General features: G+C 42.5%; 1 protein-coding gene across 6 annotated transcripts in view; it reads left to right on the top strand.

The window, feature by feature from the left end:
* fam49al (family with sequence similarity 49 member A, like) overlaps positions 1 to 20,474 on the top strand; it is a 33,588-nt gene that overhangs the window by 8,159 nt on the left and 4,955 nt on the right. The window contains exons 2-7 of one of the 6 annotated variants that reach the window (XM_046059337.1): positions 7,136 to 7,226; positions 12,581 to 12,660; positions 15,674 to 15,795; positions 17,097 to 17,202; positions 20,100 to 20,236; positions 20,354 to 20,431. In XM_046059337.1, coding sequence (XP_045915293.1) covers positions 12,588 to 12,660; positions 15,674 to 15,795; positions 17,097 to 17,202; positions 20,100 to 20,236; positions 20,354 to 20,431 — 516 coding nt within the window. In that variant the 5' untranslated portion in view covers positions 7,136 to 7,226; positions 12,581 to 12,587. Of the gene's footprint in view, positions 1 to 7,135; positions 7,227 to 8,384; positions 8,684 to 11,301; positions 11,382 to 12,580; positions 12,661 to 15,673; positions 15,796 to 17,096; positions 17,203 to 20,099; positions 20,237 to 20,353; positions 20,432 to 20,474 lie in introns of those variants that run through there. The other 5 variants (XM_046059341.1, XM_046059339.1, XM_046059340.1 and 2 more) reach the window with 5 other exon arrangements.

The following is a 20,474-nucleotide window of genomic DNA, read 5'->3' as shown; positions in this document are numbered from 1 at the left end:
TGCCAAACATTTTACCTGCACTTTGGTAAGGAAGATCCAGATACTGTTTTTCCCAGTGCTTTTTTTTTGTCGGCAAATGTGAGACATTGGTATCACACATGTCTGCTGGATCTTATAAACAAGGAAGTGACAAGCTGACGTACGTAACGTAACGTTACAATATTTTGCGGGAAACAGCGATGATAGGTCAAATTTGTGGAGAAGTTGCGGTGATTGGTCAAAATTGCAAGTCGGCCTGAATTCATGGGGATTTGTTGAATTTCTGTTAATAGTTGCGATCGCAAAATCCTGGAGGGACTGGCTTTTGTCTAACTCTGTGTGAAATCGAGGGCACATTGTTTAAAAAATCACAACACATTCAGAGTGATATGTTCTCACTGTTACAATTGTAAACTGCATGTGTCGTGACTCATGCAAGAACAGAAAACAGGCATAGCAACAGGAACCGCAGAGGATGTGGTACAACACATGGTCAGTTCTCATTTCATCACTGTATGTCTTTGTATTTATGTCTGTTTCTGTGTGTGTCTGTGTGCGTGTGTGTGTGTGTCTGTGTTTTTTCATGTGTGTACACCAGATCTACCGTGGGGCACACTGGGATGCTGGCAACCATGCTTGTGTTCAGTGTTTGATCAGGCTTGTGAGACTATACTCATACAGTAGATACTCTTTTTCCCCCTTTTTGTGCACATACACACACATATGCTCACTAATTAGCTCAGCTTGAGTGAGTGAGGATTCATCTACTGTATATATCATTGTTTTTGTATCAAAGAACCAAGGAAATAATAGGAATGTAGGCCTTACTCAAAAATAAATCACTGGACAGACATAAACCACAAAAACAGCCAATATCTCAAACTGTCACCCCGGGGATCCACTAACACGTCCCCAACTACTTTTTTCTTTACTTCATTCTCATCCTGTTCCATCATTATTTTTTTCTGCGCGTCAGCTTGAGCCCATACCTTACATCGCAGCCAATTTCCTGTATTTGAGAGCTGCTGCTGCTTTTCTGCCCCTCCCAGTGGGACAGCGTGTAACACTGCGTCCTCTGCCATGTGAGACACACTGCAGCACAGTGTGATGGAGCATCGCCTCTGTCAAGGACACGCCGGCTCGTCTAGGTATGTGCAGGGTGGACGACTTCGACGCACCAAGCCTAATATAGATTCTAGGTCATGCTGAGGTCAAAGGTCACACCATTCATTCATTCTCTGTAGTCTCTATACTGCGGCCACAGGATTTGATGCTGTGTCCCCATTCAGCACTACATAGTAATAGCATGCAATATAATACATACAAACGATCACAGTTCACTGTTAACATAAAAAATGTTGTTACTGTGAGTCAGTTTCAGTCAAGATGGATGTTGCATTTTCGGCTACTGGGAGCATTAACGTTTGTCACATTAAAGAACTAGGCCAATAGTTTATAAGTCGACTTACAACAACCACGCATGTTGTCATTTTAAAGCCATTTCTCTGGCCCTGGCACAAGAAGATCATTGCACCTACACAGCTCTGATTGGCTCAGCTTCCGATCAGGGAAACGAACGTTAATGAGCACAACACCAAACCTGTTGGAACTGCTGAAAAATCCAATATTATATAGCTGCAGTCCCGGAGGCTGCAGTTTCAGGACCCCTGCAATCCTGGGACCGCAGTTCTAGGACCATAGTTCTTTGCAACAGCTCCCTCTAGTGGAGTGGTGGTGGTAATGCACAACAACACGAAGGAGGTTAACCCTGTCTGCTTGCACAAACAGCTGCCGAAGTACGCAGCTGTAGGGTTATCCGGTCGACATACACATAACTTAGGTTTAGGCACATACCCTGTGATGGTTAGGGTAAGGGTAATTGGCTTCGGGGGCTGTCAAGAGTAACATAGCTAGCTAGCTAACTTGGCGGTATGAAAGTAAACAAGGGTCCTAGAAATGCAGTTCCGGTCCTAGGATTGCGGTCCTGTAACTGCAGCTACATACTACTCGAAAATGTGGACAGTGATTCAGAAGTCTGGTACGAGGCTTCTTTACTGTTTTGTAAAAGAGAAAGCAAAACTTACAGTCAAGCAATGCTATTTTTGTCCCTTGGGAGCTTTTTTGTTAATCTTATGATTCTCTATTTCAATTGTACAATATGTTAAAATCTTTTGAAACAGCACCACAAGCATTTTTGTATGTATTTTGACTTAAATTAGTTTCTTTTTGTTTTGTCAAATTTTCCAGTGTGTACACACTACACTCAAAAACCTGCTAAGAATTTGTAAGTATGGTGGCTTGGTGCTTTAGATACATGCCAAAAAAAGCCAAAAAGGGACTGAATGAGAGAGAATGAGTTATAAATCCAGGGAATTTAGATTTCACTACACAACAACAAAACATACAACTGTGTTGAGGAAGAGTGCAGTGGCTAACATGCATACAGTCAAAAACAAACATGTGGTCAGACAAAAGATGGGCAGACGGAAAGACAGTGAATTAACTAAAAGAGTGAAGGAGAGTTGAAGGAGAGAGGAGACACAAGACAGAGAGACGCCAGGGAGTTGAGTTCAAACTGCCTTTATGTACTGTTTTATAGTCCTTGTTCCTCACTCTCTTTTACTCTTTCTCTCTCTCTCTCTCTCACACACACACACACACACACACACACATGTTTTGTATAGTTTAATTTAGCACAATGGAAATGAATTCATTTCAGTTTCAGGTGAATACACACACACAAACATACTGAACGTACAGGCATCTGCACACACACTGGCACACAAACATACACACACACACAAAACAATTTAACTCCATTCAAATAGATTCAACTCAATTCATATGTGAAGACACGCATGCATGCATACACAGACACACTGCCCTGACCCATATAAAGCAGTGTGTAAGCACTCCATCGGGGACAAAGAGTGGCTGGCTGTACAGACGTATATCGCTTCTCTCTTTGTTTACAGATAGCAGGGGGTTAGGGAAGGACAAGGAAAGGGGAGGCGGAACAATAGTCACAGCAATGAAAGTAACACACACATATGCACGTACACTCATCACGATCCCCAATGCGAGTGCATGTAGGCCCCTAAAAACCTATAGCGCTCCCTTAGAAAGCAACTAATTGGCATCCCACAAAACAAATAAAGACTACAAGATCACTTTACACCCATCTGTCCTCTGACAGCCAGCTCAGAAAGAAAACTGCTCTTAAAACTGAAATTCGAGGCTTTAATTGTCCCAATTCTGCTTTTCCAAGGTTCAAAACGCCCCTGAGCCAAATTATGGTATTCAAATATTAATGGCTGCATTAAATATAAGCCATATATTAATCTCTGGTGGAGAAAAGAGAGAAAACAGAACAGTGAAACTGAATTATATTACCGAGAATATCTTATGTTAAACACTTTGGCAAACAGGATGCTGTATATAACAAATGCAAATGCAGTTAATGCATAGGAAACAGTTAGTAATATCTACCAAATAGAGACATTAGAGCTCGGTTTTTATCCACCTCTGAGCAAATAAGCCATGAAATCCCACAGTTGCTGCCCCAGTTCTTTATTTCAATCGAAATAATGATCACACTGAAGCATGTTACACAATGAAAATGGATTCAAGTACAGCTTAAACATACCATGCCCTCTCTCTCGCTCGCTCTCTCTCTCATTTTTTCTGTCTCTCACTCTATCCTCCCCTTTTTCTTTGTCAGCCTCGCAGCACAGAATCACAATGCTCATTTGCAATCGCCCTTTCATGAGGCACCGTGCGCTGGACTTGTGTGTGTGTGTTTGTGTGTGGGTGGGTTGGGGGGTCGTAACCACCTACTGCCATTTCCATCTCTCTTTTGCTCTCTGGCGATCATCCATCCTTTGCTCTCACGCTCAGCCGCTCTCCCCTTTTATTCTCCTTCCCTCCTCACCTCGGGGGGGGGGGCAAATTGGCTGTAGCATTCCATCGGTGGTCAATCTTTAGCGATGGTCTAGCTGAGTCTGACACTGCCACCTCCCATTATACTCCTAAAAGTAGCTCTTTGCCAACCGATCTCTGCTCTCTTCTCCTATGTTCTTCTTTCTTTTCTTCTCCTCTCCTTCTCTATTCTCCTTTTCTCTCCTCTCCTAGCCTCTTCTTTCTTTTCCTTTCTTTTCTGTTCTTTCCTCACCTTTCCTCTCTTTCCCTTTTCTTTTTTCACCTTCTCATTTTGGTCTTTCCTCTGCTCTTCTAGCCTCTTCTGATCTTTACGTACCTCCACTTTCCCTTTCTCACCTTTCCTCTCCTCTTCTCTTCTCCTCCTACAACCACTACGTGATCATAGGTTTTCCATCCATCCTACCACCAGCATCAAAATGACAGTATTACAATGTACAGTATATCATTTTATGTGGTTAAACACCTTTTTACAAACAAAACAGAGGATTGACTGAGTGTTTAGTTCACTTCACATCCTCCTCTTTTCCTTCTCACAAAATACTTTTTTTTTTATTTAACCGTAGCCTCCTGCACTTGTCTCTAACTTAAGGGAGAATATGCTGAGAACAAAGAAGGAAAGGACAGAGGGAGGATATAAAAGACACACGAACAGAGGAAGAGGTCAAAAGGGGTGTGCGGTGAGGAGATGAGCGAATGAAAGGCATAAAAGAGGGGCTTGGAGTGAACAGGGGATGGAGAGAGGGGTGTGTCGAGTTAGCGGGCGAAAGCTTGAGAAAGAGTGAAAGAGATAGAGAGGGAGCGAGAATAGGAATAATCACCAGTGGGGTTTTTAACGAAGGACCTGTTCAGTAAGCAGAACTAACTTGAGCTGAGTGCCACAGAAACGGACAGATGTCTGCATATAATGACTTTGTGATCACTCGGACCTTCCTACTTGCTCGCCAACCCTGTCTGACATACTTATCGGCTCTGAAGTCGCTGAAAAAGCAACTGTTTATAAAGTCTTTCCCTCCAATTGCCTAGACCTCTCTTTCAGTTTCTGGAGACTGCAGATTGGTCTGATATTTGATTAGAATGACACTGATTCATGATGGGGCTCAGCAAGTGGCAGCGCTACTATCAGATTTTTCCTGGAACCTGGTTGATATGTTTTGACTTTAAATACTTCTGTTGTTTTTGAAGCTTTCAACCACATATTGTGGACTTCCTCAGCAGATTTAGAGCGATGCAACAAAGGTCCTGGGCCGAATTCAAACCAGGAACGTACATGGTCCTCTGGTCTTAACCCCTAAGAAACTTTATGTTGGTAATACCTTTCATTAGCCAATATATGAATGTATTCACTGTATGAACAAACTGAATTTGTGTTACTAAATGAATCATTAAACCAGCACATGTACCAAAAAGACTAGGCATCCTGTGTTGATTGGACTGTATTCTAATATAAAATCAAAACTGAGCAGAATCACAATAAGTGTGACTGATTAACGAAATCTGATCAAAGTGAATGCAGTTGCATCTCAAACCCTCATGCTGGATGGCTAGTACGGAGACGGAAATTGATTTTTGTGTAGGGATCAGATTACGCAGTGCTGGGAAAGCAAACAGGTGGCATGGTGCTTAAACAGCAAACTAAAGCACACAACTAATTTGCAGAATTGAAAATAGTAATCCATCAGAATACGGTCCTGAAGATGGAGTCAAATTATTTGTCTGCTCTCACTTTAATCTGATACATCCATTAACAGTTATGACACGGAGCTTTTAATCAACCTTGACCCACTGTACCTAAAAGAGGTTTCTGAGGGCTTTTCAGTGTTAACATGTGAGACACAGGTTGGCACATGTTGGTACCAATTTGGTACCATGTCAGCTTAAAAGGTCAACAGGGAGAAAGACTCTGAATCTCACTATATAAAGGTGGCTTACCCTAACTCTGTCCACAAGAATTAACCAAAATTTAGTTCAAGTCATCACCTCTCTTGACCTCAGACTCCTGTGCAATATTTGACCTTTGCCATTTCACTTAGAGGAGGAATCAATAAGCATTAGGCGATTTACTAGAAGGGAACATACAGTCAAAATAAAGGTCCCTAGGTAAGGTAGAGGACATGTAATTCTAGGAGTGGACAGTGTAGTGTACAACCCCCACAAGGAGGTAAGTCGATGCTCTGGTGCCCCACACACTGCAGATTAAGGAGAGTATAGTCTGTCCATCCATCCAATCAATCCAATCCAACTGATTGATAACAGTACCCGACTGTGTGTTGCCATGAGAATAAGAGGCTGTGTTTCCCTGGCAACTATTACTCAAAGGCCCCTGCCTCTCTCCTGTCGGCACTCTCTCGATGAGATTCGATGATGCAAGGGCAGCGGCAGCAGTGTTAATAGTTACACCAGTCTGCGGATAAGACAGCACTGGAGTTGTGAGAGACGCACAATGACTCAGATAAGCTTTACAAGCTTATCAAAATGTAAAAATAGGAAAGAAAGAAGCACCTTCTATGTTCTCAGATTAGACTGATTGAGCTTTAGGAAGGGTAGTCTAATACTGATAATTCTGGATTAGATTAAGCTACTACATCTTTTGTTTCTAACCATGAATCATTAGTGCTTATAACTGCTGTTTAGAGACTTTATAGCTGAAATGGTATCACTCCACCATGACCACCATGGGACACTTAAAGCAACGGTAATCATTTATTTAACAATAGTCCTTCTCAGCGCTGCTGAGCTTTTTCAGCTCAATATTTCTGTTTTCTGTCCACCAAAAACACCAAACTGCTGTTTTGTTCATTCTTCCTACTCTCAAGGTGTAATTTGCGGCCGCAGCAATGTATGTATGCAATGTATGCTAACATGTGCATATGTTAGTGTTGTGATGCACAGCTTCTTTCTGTTGTCCTCAAGTGTGCGCACAATCTCTCCTTACAGTATGAATACATATAGAATAATAATATTTTTAGAGTGGGTTATCTGGTGTATCGCTTTAAAGCTAAAACCATACCCTCACCTAAAAGGCTTGTGAAGGCAAACTAGTACATTGGCCTGATTACATAATTGCTCTTATGTTTATTTGCCCTTTTTGATTCCGTGCTTCTTAAAAGCCAAATCAAGACTTTTACATTCCTGCTTTTCTCGACACTGTACTGTGCGTGATGTTGATTTTTATGTTAATTCCTCTTTCTCTCTGTCTATCTGTCTGTCTCTTTGCCAGGTGGTGGGTGCTGATGCTGTAACCACTGTGTGGAGCTGACAAGCCCTGGTTGATGCAGTGAAGTGTTCCAGAGGGATAAACACAAGCGAAGGTAGGAATGAAAAATGAGTGGAAAAAAGCGGAGGAGAAAAAAAGAGAACAAACGCTGAAAAATAAGGACACGGCAAAGAAACGCCATATGGGCTGGACAATTTAGGAATAAGTGATGCGTAGAGAGGACGGATGAGAGCTGGGAGAGAATGGTGGCTGCGTACATCTGCTGAATGGGTTTGATTCACAGGCCACTGAATACCCACCATCCAGTGTGTGACAGAAAGAGAGATCATTGTGGTTAGAGGATGGAGAAAGGGAGTTCGGGTGGTATTCTTGATTAGTTAATAGAGGTTAGACTTGGCAAAGAGGAGCACTGCTGTTTCTGTGCTCAGTAAATCCAAACTGGTGAGGCTCCTGGGCTGTAACAGGAGGAATCTTTCAGTAAGAGCTGAAAGGAAGCTGGGAGGACCTGCTCTGCTGCCTGGCTTCCAGTCTGGACCAGGTTTGCTTTTCAGCCACCATGTGGGAGCCGAGCCGTGTCTTTATTAAGACTCGAGGAGCCCCTCGGTTTGGTTTGTCTTGCTGGACTACAGATGAGAGCTGTGTGCTGTGCAGTTGCATAAGAGAAGCACTTTGCTCCACTTTCACGCTGGCTGACTGCAAACGTTGTGTGTGTTGCGTGTAAGAGAAACTGCAACCAGTGACCACCAAACACTTCCTAATTCACAGAATGCCATGTCTTAATGTTCAAATAATGCGGCTCTGATACATCCCATGGCTTTTATGTAATGTACTTTATGCACCAGTTTAAAAGGGAACGTGTATTGGCGCAGCCCGATCGCCATTCCCATTCTGCCACTTAGATTTGTTTGAACCTAAGGGCCACCAGTGAGTGAATGGCACCATGACAGAGATGGGCTGTGACAAGACAAGGCCAGGGGAGCCGGGAGAGTGCTGTTGAGTGGTGAAATAGAGAAGTGAGGCAGAGAGGAGAGCTGGAAGGGGATATTTTTGAGGAACCCATTCTGACGTCAGAAACGAAAAGAGAGACGGAGTTTTCTCTGCGTATGGACACAGACAGACATCAGGACAACACAGCCAGAGGTAAAAGACAGAAATGTAAATAACTTGAACCGATCTTGCGCTCTTTGTTGATGACAACCTCACCCAGCAGAGCACCCTGCTCTACAAGCAGCTTGAAAAAAAAGAAAAGAAAACAAAGAGCAGCATCTAGCGCACAGACCCAAATAGAAAAAAACCCACAAGCCTTTAAATAGATGGCTGAAAAAGAGAAGTGCGAAGTGGACAGAGATACACGGAGAGAGACAGAGGGAGAAAAAGCGAGAGCAGAAGTTTACATCACTTGCTAACAAAGGCAGAGTGGCAAACATCGCTGAGCCGCGCTAACCTGGGATTTACTCACAGCAGCGATTTCACAAAGACAGGAGGAAGACAGGGAGAAGAAACTGAGGGCTAAAGATAAAGGAAGAGGCAGATCACGCATAAGATAAAAGGGTAAGGAGAGAGAAGTGTTGGTTAGTTTCTTGATTTCCTGCTTTTTTAAGGCTTAGGCCTTCATGAGTTCTAATTTAAAGACTGGATGATGTTGAAGTAGTAAAGATTGATGCATCAGATCACTGTTGTAAGCAACTGACCCAGTGTGTGAGCAAGCTGGATGCTTCTTTTTTTTTTTTCTCCACATCTTCTGCTGAGAGGAGCAGACGATATTACCAGGCCAACAGTATCCTGGCAACCAGCAGCCGAGCGCTGCTCTCAGGGTGGACCACATGCTGCTCCAGACTCGCTGAATGTGTGTGAACGTTTGTGTGTGTGGCTAGCTCTAACACATACACATGCGCGCGCACACAGACACTCTCAGCTATTCACGTCAGAAAGCTTTCATTGCTTTCTATGAGGCTGCGATCTGAATCTCAGCTTGACTTCCCCTTTGCAATCACCTTGTCAGGTGGAAGATATGACTCTGTTATTCATTTATTCATAGCGTCGGTTGAGCGTGTGTCTTGGAGCAGGTGGTCTAAAAGTCAGGAGGAGACAGGGTGCGTTTTACAGGTTTTTGGACTGATGCTTGCAGGTTTCAGCTGTGACGCAGCACATAGCTCTCTTTCTCTTCCTCCCAGTAGATTTTGTGGATAGAGGAAACATATGATGCAGTGAACACTGTACTCATCTGAAAGAGAAATTGCTACTTTGGAGAATGCCAGCAAGCTGTCTCAGCGACTGGACAGTGTGTAACTCCATCCCCGCTCTATCTGTACCTCAGTGCTGCATTGCAACACCCGTTCTTGCTGAGTAACAGCGAAAAGGCCGGACTTTTATTTGCAGTACGGTGGCATCGCATAAACATGCTAATGCTGGCCATAAATCAGTCTTGCAGGGGGGGGAACTCATAGGCCTCTGCTGTGTGCTAACATAGCACAGAAACACAGAGGGTACGGCAGGGGAAATGAAACTTGGCAGCTGCTTACCGTCTGCTACCGAAGTCGCTCAATGGTCGAGAAGAGACTTTCACACTCGCCCAGCTGAGAGTCATTTCTTTTTATTGTGTGTTTTTCATGCGACATACACTTGGGTCCACATGTGGCCTCAGTCCTCTGCTTCTCTGATCTCGTAACATCCAGTTTCCTTAAATTTCCTCTATAAGTAGTCTTAAGTTTGTTAAAATGATTTTATTCCACACTGTCTGACAATATCACCTATATATTCTCTGTATCAGCTCATTCAAGCTTTGTATTGAAGCTGTATGATGTGAGTGAAATATTCAAAACCTGGACATTAAATCAGATAAAAAAAATTTATGGCTGAACTGCTCTATCAAATGGAAATAGTCTGCACGTGCATAATTTCCAATTTCAATGCCCAAATTTAGCCTGACATGTTTGGTGTCTGTAAAAACATAAAAATCTCCACTGCCTGAAAATAATATTCTGTGGGTTTGAACTAGGGGTGGGTGATCTGATACCTTAAATATCAATACTACGGACACTAAACTACTTTTGTTCTGTTTTGAATATAGATACTAGCATCACTAGGATCAATACGAAAAAATCAATCTATCTCATGTTAGATACTCTGGACAGGAATACTCCACTTGCTGTTTGCATATGTGAATTGATCATTTGGTTAGTTCAGAGAATTCACGCACAATCTTTTTGTGACAATATCACAATAATTTACCATTAATAACTGTCCTGTTTTATGAAACATCTTTGTGATTAAGTAATTAGAGAAGAGTAAACGTGTTCAGAAGTAGCCTATTAATGATGCATTCACCTCATAAATTATGACACGTGGCTCTCCCCTATGTACATGATAGACCATAAGCTGTTTTAGATTTATTGACTACTCTGGACTTGGTATTACTTGGTATCAGATCAAAAGTTTTGTGGCATGGCCCAGCCCTATTTTTAACAAGATTTGGCTCCATGGCATCTGTTTACACTGCCTGGCCTGACCAGTTTTGAAGAGCTTGAAACCAGGGACCACTGTCATGCTCCTAAATTCTAAAACATGACAAATGTTGTTTTGTCTGGTGCAGTATGTGAACACACAAGCATGTAGAGCGGAATATCCTGCCCATCTGACCTCTAGTATGATCTGATAAAGCTTGCATCATTGGTTTCATAAAGTGCTGGCATCTGGCCTTTGGGTATGAAGTATAAAGAGCTTGTCATAAAGTATCTATAGACTGGTGTACATGAAGAGCATTAGGAGAAAGTAGCCCATACACAGCAGGCTTTTATTAGGTTACTATAGTAATGTAAATGGATTACAAGCACTGCTCAGCTCTCCTGACTCCCAATGAGTGAGCTAAATGATTCGCTACTGGATTTAGGCCCCCCTCTAATTGAATACAGCATACGCTGTGTATGGGATGCAAACTGTGATCAGTGTCATTTATGACTGGTATGTCTGACTTCGCTCTGGACATATTGCTTAGACAGAAGGATGGAGGAGGCTGGGTGGAAGACAGGGGAATTAGAAAAGTGCAGATGGGTAAAAAAAATAATAAAACAGTCACAACCTGCTGTGTTCTCCATGTGCATGTTGTGCATTTTCATGGCGGCTGCCAGGTTCTGCATACTGTATGCATTTTGTTGTTTCCTCCTGTCCAGGTCGCCAGCCATGGGGAACCTCATTAAGGTCCTTGGCAAGGATTTAGAGAACTGTCCACATTTTTTCCTGGACTTTGAAAGTAAGTGAGCGCCGGGGTGTGTGCACGTGTCTGTGTGCTTGAGATGTGAGAGCACATGTGTGCAGCAGAGGTGTTCAGTGGGAGGTCGCTGGGTGGGGTCAGGGCAGGTGTATTTGGATGTGAGCAGCTGAGTTGTTGATGGTGTGATGGAGTGTTGTTGTGGGTGTGATTTGTCATTATCAGACGCTCTCTAGTCCCACTCTCAGTACCTTTCTGATGCTAAAATCTGTTCTCTCCAATGACGGTATAATATACAGAGGAGGAAACAAGCATCAGTGTGAATCCAAACCAGTTACATTTTCAGAGAAGAGTATATCTATGCTGTTACCTCTTGCTAAACAACACTACGGTTCTCAAATACATTTCCAAGAGGAAAGGAAACAGGTTTTTATTTATATTCTTATATTCTTACTACATGTAAGGCTGTACTTTTATACAAAGTATTTACAAATCTACATTATTCAAGAAAACCACGGAAAATGACTCAAATTGGAAAATGAAATAAATTTAAACCAAAAAAGACCATAAGTAAAACCTGCAATAAAACTATACATAGAATATGTATATAATGCCACTCCATTTGATTACAATATTCTCCACTTTTATGTCACGGAAACCCATGGCTCTTTTGCTGCTCCAGCTTTTAGTCACACTTCTGACACAGAGCTCTCATTACAGGGTTAACATCTGCCCACAAGTGGGGTTATTCTAATCAGATGGTGCATTCACATTTTTATTCAATGTCAATTAAAATTTTCTCTCATAAGATTTTGCTCAGTTCCTACTGAAACAAGATCTTTGCCAGAAAATGAGGAACAAATTCTTATATTTATGTTTTTACATTTAATTCTGCAAAGAAAAATTTGATTTCTGATTTTCTCTCTGCCATGTCCCATTTACACACAGTCTCTGTAACATTTGACCTTTAAACCTCAGGTTTGCCATCATTTTTTTTAGCTATAAATGATACCATAGGAGTGGGATTAAAGAAGCTCCATGTCTATGTCGCCTGCTTCACCCAGGACATACTTCCACCACGCCATTCCAACAACCGCCTCTCATGTGGTCCCCCACCCCGACAACGTCACCTCTCACGCACCACACACACATACAACTCACACACACATACACACACGCACGCACAACCCCGACACCCATCCCCTCATCACCCACAGACTTCTCCCCTCTCTCTGTTCCAGGGGGCTCATGGGAAACCTCCTGAAAGTGCTGGCTTGCGCCGAACTTGAGCATGGCCCAATAGTTTTCCTTGACTTTGAACGTGAGACCATCCGCTTCTTCTTTTTTTGAGTTATCCCTTTCTCTTTGTTGCCTTTGCTTTGTTTTCCTCATTCCATCGATCTTAGCTGACCATTGTGTCATCTTTACGTCCTTATTTACTCCTTTCTCCCTCCTCAGCTCCTCTCCTCCTCACCCTCTTCTGTATCTTTTGAGTTGTGCTCGAGGGACTGGCATTTGAAAGTAATTTGGCTTCTTTCTAAAGGGGTCTTATTCACACGCGCCACATCTTATTAGACACAGACAGATGAACAATGGCATGGTGTAGCAAAATGACAACAACAATGCTTTGATCTCAGCTCCTAAGCTACAAAAACCGAGGAGAAATCAACAGTGAATGCCAGTCCTGTGTGGGTTTCTCTTCCTCGGGGATGATGATGGCTAACAAAAAGTCTATCATCATCCTTCCACCTACTCATCTCCTCATCCCCTATTATGTGATCTATTGCATGTCTGACCTATCTGTGTGTGTGTGTGTGTGCGCAAAACAATTTGTGTGTAAGAGAGTGAGAGGGATAAAGAAAATCTGAAAGAAAAAGAGAAAGATTTTGAAAGAGGTTGGCAATTAAAACCACCTCTATTCCCCCTTTTCTTGTTTTCCCTGTCAGTGAATTCTAAGCTTTGCAGTGTGAAAATGTCCATCTTAACAAGTTATTTACTATTTAGTCATTTTAGTGCTCAGTTTTAAAATCTCATTTTGCCATCTTGTTAGCATATTTAACATTTGACAATTAGCACTAAACACAACGGCATGCTGCTAGCATCCATAGCTAAAAACACAAACCAAAATGTTCAAAATGTTCCCTTGAAATTTAAGTGATTTTCATTTTTCTCCCTTCTTTCAAAAACACACTCTTTCATCAAACATTTCCTACTGAAGATTTTAAGACTGGTTATGATTATGAGACTAAATTAACTGTTAAGATGGAGATGTTTTGCGGTGTATCCCAACATATCCTGCCCCTCCTCAACTACTTTCCCCCTTTAACAGCTGGCTTCCTCCTCCTCCTCCTTTAACATACAGTCAGGTATGTTACAGTTGGAGAGGGAGAGCTCACTGCTGGCAGGAGACGTCAGCTGTCAAATAGACTGAATTTACCCTTAATTTATTATGCCTATGATTCACTTTACTTCAAAAGCAAGTGGAATGAGTCAGACTCAGGCATGGCAGCTTTAGACATGTCCCCCCACCCCAGTGCCATCTGTGAGCTCTCCTTCTCAACCCAGAGACACAGTCACCTCTGTCACACAGCTCAAAGTTTGGTTTAAACTCTTTACTGAGCTCTCATGAAGCGATTTATGGCTGAATGCTAATTGCCCTACCATGTTAAAGCCTTTTGTGGGATCAGGAGCAAATCTGAAACAATTACAAAAAATCGCATTTAAACTCACACACATGAAAAACATGATGCTTGGAAGTTCATCCTCATGCTAAATTAAATCAACCCGTATTTGCTTAAAGTAATACTTTGGGAAGTGTGCTTAAGTGAAGAAAAAACATTTGCACAGGGACAGGCTAGCTGTTTCCCCCCTGCTTCCAGTCGTTATGCTAAGCTAACTGTCTCCTGGATCCAGGTTCATAATTTAGCATACAAATATTGAGACTGGTATTGATCTTCTCATCTAACTCCGCAATGAAAGTGAACTATTCCTTTAATGCTATGAGCATATGCTATGCTCATTTGATTATCAGTGTACCTCAAAATATGTTGTTGTTTACCACAGTAATGCAGAAGCACATTAGTTAGATGTCATCACTGAAATAGCGACGCTTGCTGTGCCTAATACGGCAGCCAGTGTGCACGTAGCACGATTCTGTTTCTCTCCAGGGAGGCGATGCCTCAGGATGCAAAAACTACTTGAACACTCCCACTCTCACTTTATACCTGAGTCACACAACGAGACAGATCGCTCCAAGTAAAGGAAACTAAACACAATGATGATTCAAGGGGACACATCCTAAATTGTGTCCCTCGAACACTTAATCCCTCCTGTATGCATGCAGCACGCCACATGGGCAAACAAAGCAGAACTGTGACTGGGAGGTGCCCTGCGGCAAAAACACTGAGTTTACAGTATATGTGCTGCTCAGTGTGTATGTGTGAAACAGAGAAAGAGAAAGAGTGAGCATGCCCAGAGGTAGTCCTCCCTGCTGCTTGTTTGTTTTAACATTCCTCACAATTAAACCTCAAGGGCAAAAAAAGAATGTGTCTACCCATTCACAGACATGGAGGAGGAAATAGAAAGTGAGAAAAAGATGGATAAGACCATTACATCTTTCTGATGGGACATTTACACCTATTCAGGCCTGTATAAATTTCAGCTGAATGAGCAGTTGAGACAGGAGTCAGACACATTGTCCAAGTGGTGCAATCCAGTAAATTTTATGGCACTTGAAAACCATCAAAATGTTTAACCATTTAACCATTTAACCATCCTCATTCAAATAGTTCCCTGAAGTGAAACTGACTTGTCATTTTCTGGTCCTTATTGGGTGACCACAGACTGTAATCAGACCTCACTGTGAGACAGAGCATGGCTTGCAGCTCTCTTGGTATACTTCTGTGGTGGGTAAATCGGATCATTTATTTGCTGGCCAGATTTTGACCTTAGATGTATATGGCTGCAATGTCAACTAACACGATGAAATGCTGTCATTTTCTCTTTTCGGGACACTTTGCTTTTATTGCAGTCATGTAGTGAGTAATTACTTATCTCAGAATTATATCTGGCCTTTTAGGATATAATTTTTCCAGCTCTTCCTTCATCACTAACCTCTTTCTCTCCTTAAATCCTCTCTCCTTTGCCCTCCCATTTTCTTCACTTGCCTCCCTCCGGTCCACCTCTCCTTCCCCCTTTTCTGCTGCAACCCCTCAATATTTTCATCACCACCCGTACCTTACATCACACTTTCACTTCCCACTCCTGCTCTCTTTCTCCCTCTCTTCCTCTTTTCCTCCGTCCCTCTTTACTTTCCGTCCTTCCTCCCCTCCCAGATGCCCAGCCCACAGAGGCAGAGACAGCCGTGTGGAACCAGGTCAGCGCTGTGCTGGAGGAGGCTCATGGGATCCTAGCCGAGCTGCAGTCTTATAATGGCGCGGGCCAAGAGATACGAGAAGTGAGCACGAAGCAGTCAATAAGTGCTGAACGTCAATAAACAGTCGAGCCACATCACAGTGTGGAGAAAATAACACTCATGTGTGATTCACATGGCCTGCCTGGGTGAAGTTCTGACATGTAGTGTACCATGCAGTGTGCACTGAATGTAGGCAGAGACAGAAATGTGTGAAAGTATTTTTTCAAACAAACATTTCATGCAATATGTTGTTTTTGGTGGCAATGTTATGGTAGAGGCATAAATATTGTCCGCTAGAAAGCTGGCACGCTGGTCTTGATGTACACCAGCTTTAGTGTGTTCAGGTTCAGCTTTACTCAGCGATACATTACTGCAAACCAGTTCCCTCTGCAGCATGAACGATTGCTGCTGATTAGCTCAGCTGTAAGCGTTGCTCTACTTTTTAATAAAATAGTGCTGAATCGTTTCCTAACCTTCCTAATAGACACTTTCACTAAACTACATTTCACCAACCTTTTCTTTTAACGTATGCATCAGCAGAGGAGTTCCGAAGTCAGTGTTGAACCTTAGCTGCTGTAGGATGTGACATGAATCTTTTATGTTACTTAATCCCACCAGGAAGAAAAAATAATTAACATGGGCACGTTTATCTTGAATAAATCCAATATACACTTAAGAATCCTGCTGCTGTAAATAGTCCCTAGCAAATGTGTATTAATCCATGGCTGAAAATAGTCCCCGACAAATGCACTGTTGACTCCTGTTTGAGTAACATTTGCTAAAACTGCAGGGCCCAGCTGTTTTAGGAGCTGTTTTTGGAAAAAATTAAATAAAACTATGGATGTGCGACCCACTTTCTAAAATGTACATCTTCAATATGAACAGATGGGCTTGGGGCAGAGTACCACAGAAGCAGTAGAAAGTTGGTAATATTTACAGATGATCAAATGTATTGATGAGTTTAGTCTATTTGTGGGCTTTGTTGATAATAAGAAAAAGAATTATGTTCCTACTTTGTTGAACATTCCTGTTGGATAGTTTGGTTAACTATGTATATATAATTATTTATTACAATAGCGAAATAATATAGTGGTATATCATTAGGTGGATATTATATGACATGTCAGTAAAACTAAATTAGGTTTGGCTGGTAAATTATATTTGATAGTCTTTTCATAAACTTCACTTTGCTGAACTGAAATCACTATAGTATGGAAGTACTTTCAAAGTTGAAAGTGAAAATGTTTTATTAAAGTGAAACATTGCTTTAAGGAAGAGATGGGGAGGTTTAATCATTTCTGGAAAGTAACATCTGTGCTCCTGCCTGTGTTCCTCGCCTGCAGGCCATCCAGAACCCAGGTGACCTAGCTCTTCAGGAGAAGGCCTGGAACGCAGTCTGCCCCCTGGTGGCTAAACTGAAGAGGTTCTACGAGTTTTCCCTCAGACTGGGTGAGCATGGCTATTACATACAGCCTACAGAGTAATTTCAGGTGATGTAACACTCTCTGGCAGCCATATTGGAGGTCCAAAAGGGGGCTAGCTAACCTAAATCTAAATTTAGAAAGAGTATTTGCTTTATAGTCAGCCAGTCAGTTATCAAAGAAGCAAGGCCTTGACTACTCCAACCAAGAGGTGCAATTCTCCACCTCTGTAGGTGAATGTGTGGTATGGGTGGTATAGAGTCAGAGGACAGGGGGAAGACTGCACGAAATGTAACAGCAGTAGAAGATGAGGTGAATGGTGCACACAGAAAGAGAAGCATCACTCACATTCATGTCTCTTTGCTTCTTGCATTCTGACAAAGCTATTACGTCTTTCTTTGGTCTCAGCATTCGTTGTGCATAAACGCGTACAGGACTGCCGATACGTTCAACACTGGTCTCACACAATACTAGTGCATGGTAACACTGGCTGCTGCATTGTCTTTCTGACAGCCACAGTTACAGGATGTGAGACATGTGACATGTATCGTAGGTGACAGACAGTTAACGTTCCATTCATTGTGACCTTGACAAGTACAGTAAAAGGACAGATATTTGAACCACAGCACACTGAACACATTAAATATGCAGATTCATTTTGAGGTGATGAACAGCTCCACTCCATGTTACCATGTACCACCATCGTGATTTCACATTTGCAATTACAGTCCAGCAGCATTCCTTAACACACACACACACACACACACACACACACACACACACACACACACACACACACACACACACACACTATGATGTCCTCTCAGCCATCTCTGCAGAATCCTGACCTAGCAGCCAGGCAGCCGTTGCTACGGAAACAGTGGTACATGGTCGTCCAGCACAGAGAGAGACTGGGGGAGAGGAGAGAGAGAGAAGTATGAGCAGAGGAATAGAGTTTGGCTGCCGCCTCTGCTCTGCCTTCCAATAATATTTCAATCTCATGGACACTGTGTTCCCAGCTTACCATAGAAACAGGGCCATCTAATAATTAATGATGTAATTATTATGTATCAGCAATAATGTACTTATGAGATACAGTGTCTTGCAGACATCCCCTTACTGCCCTCCTTAAGAGAAAAAGGGATCAAATCTTAATCTTAACAAAGAGAGAACAAACAAGAAGATCCCTCCTGTTTTGCCCCTAGCACCATTTTTGTTGAGTTATGTATTTGATCAAAGGGAGCAATAAGAGGTTGAGAGGTCCCATGTAATATAAACAAACAGCTGCAGTGCCTCTATCCAATATGTCAGTATAGACCCTCAGGAATCAGTGCTCAGGATAGGGACCATGTGGTCTGTGCAAACAGCAGGAGGCCGAGTGGGTTTCTGCCCAGGCCCTTTAGATGAAACACTTCAGTGCTGTATTTATAGAAGGCCCTTATGCATTTTTAATGCAGAGGAAGGGATGGGGCCTCTGGAGAGTTTGCTTTACTTTGCATTACTACCCCATAAAGCCTCTGAGGTCCAGCTCTGGTGTCTGATTTGTTAGAGGCAGCAAAGTAATGAAAAGGTTTAGGTTCACTGGCATACGTGACAGAATGGATATCTGTATGGTCGCTGATATGGTGTCCACAAGGCCGCTCAAGGCTATATGATCAGCCGCAGTGTTATCTCTATGGAGTACCACTTACAGTATATATTCATTTAGTTTGTCTCGTAGAGTGAAATTTACTGTTAATGCCTGTGGTCATGGAGGGCAAAAAGAGAGCTGCTGAACTGCTGAACCTTAGAAAATGTCAAAATTACTCTCTGGGCCCAGCCCAGTGTATCACTAAAAGACTTCTACAGCAATGCTTGTGGATCTGTGGCGCTGCATATTGCACTAAATGTGAGACAGAGAAAGAGAAAGGGAAAGAAAGGGAGAACGATTGTGAAAGACGTTGATGAATGAAACCACCTATATTCCAACGGTTCTCATTTCCCCAGTCTGTGAATTCTGCACTGGGAAAATGTCCATCTTGACAAGTCATTTCATTGTGCTTTTTTTTTTTTTTGCAGTAAGTTGAACATTTGAAAACTGAGAGCCTCCTGCCATGCCAGTGGCTCTGTGAAGTCGTACCTAAATGCCCTGTTACCTTGCTAACATGCTTACAATGACAAATCAAGCATGTTAAGCAGGTATAATGTTAACCATGTTCACCATCTTACTTTTGGGTATTAGCATACTAGCACTTGCCTATTAGTAGATGCGTGCGTAGCATAGGTGCCAGGTTTTAACGAGGAAGAAGAATGTGTGGACTTAAAGAGACAACAGCTCTGGTTTTACTAACTGTCCATCGTGAATCTGACAATTATAGGAGTGCAATGCTAAATCTGTGGAGTACTCTTTAAGGTATCACCAAAGTCTTAGGAGTAATCCTGAAGTGAATATGGATGTCTGTAAACCGTGAAGTATTTCAGTCTGAACCGAAGTGGTAGACCGACCGATCGACAGACCAACATTGGCATCCTAGAGCCATGTTGCTAGCACATTTAGAGTTTAACAGACATGTTCCAAAGTCTGATGGCTCTACTGGTAGATGTCTGGCCACATTAAATGTTAAATCCCAAAGGTTTATTATACTGCCTGAGGCCAGACTCCATGGTACTTGAAAAGTGCTGGGTCCATTTCTAAAAGCAGGTATCCAGTGATGTCCAGTGAGGATGTGACAGAACTGGATTAAAGTGATATCATCTAGTTTAAATCCTGCTGCTGCTGCATTTTGTTATTTAAATATGGTGACATGAAAGAGACGTCAGATCTGGGGCAGATTAGTGAGAATTACTGCAGTCTGAACATGAGGCGATAAAAGCCTGTACAGCAGCAGCAGCAGCAGCAGCAGTATGACATGCAGACACATTTCTGACGCCCAGATATGTTTGCAGAGAACGCCTTGCGCAGCCTGCTGGAGGCGCTGACCAGCCCGCCGTACGCTCCCATGCAGCACCTGGAGAGAGAGCAGGCCCTGGCCAAACAGTTTGCTGAGATCCTTCATTTTACACTCAGCTTTGATGAACTAAAGGTGAAGGGAATCATGTTTTGTCTCCTTATAAGGCCTATGTTTTACTGTACTGAAAAATCAATGTCTTCCTCGAATTGCCTTTTGATAACGTAAATCACCTCTTCTCTGACCACACAGATGACAAACCCAGCCATTCAGAATGACTTTAGCTACTACAGGAGGACTATAAGCAGGAACAGGCTGAACAACCAGCAGGTGAGGCCTTGGCTGTTTACGTTGCATGCATGATCAAATGTTC

This window comes from Micropterus dolomieu, linkage group LG09, assembly GCF_021292245.1.
Source record: "Micropterus dolomieu isolate WLL.071019.BEF.003 ecotype Adirondacks linkage group LG09, ASM2129224v1, whole genome shotgun sequence".
NCBI classification, from domain to species: domain Eukaryota; kingdom Metazoa; phylum Chordata; class Actinopteri; order Centrarchiformes; family Centrarchidae; genus Micropterus; species Micropterus dolomieu.
The sequence above is the reverse complement of the archived record's forward strand: the minus strand, read 5'-3'. Positions and strand labels throughout refer to the sequence as shown.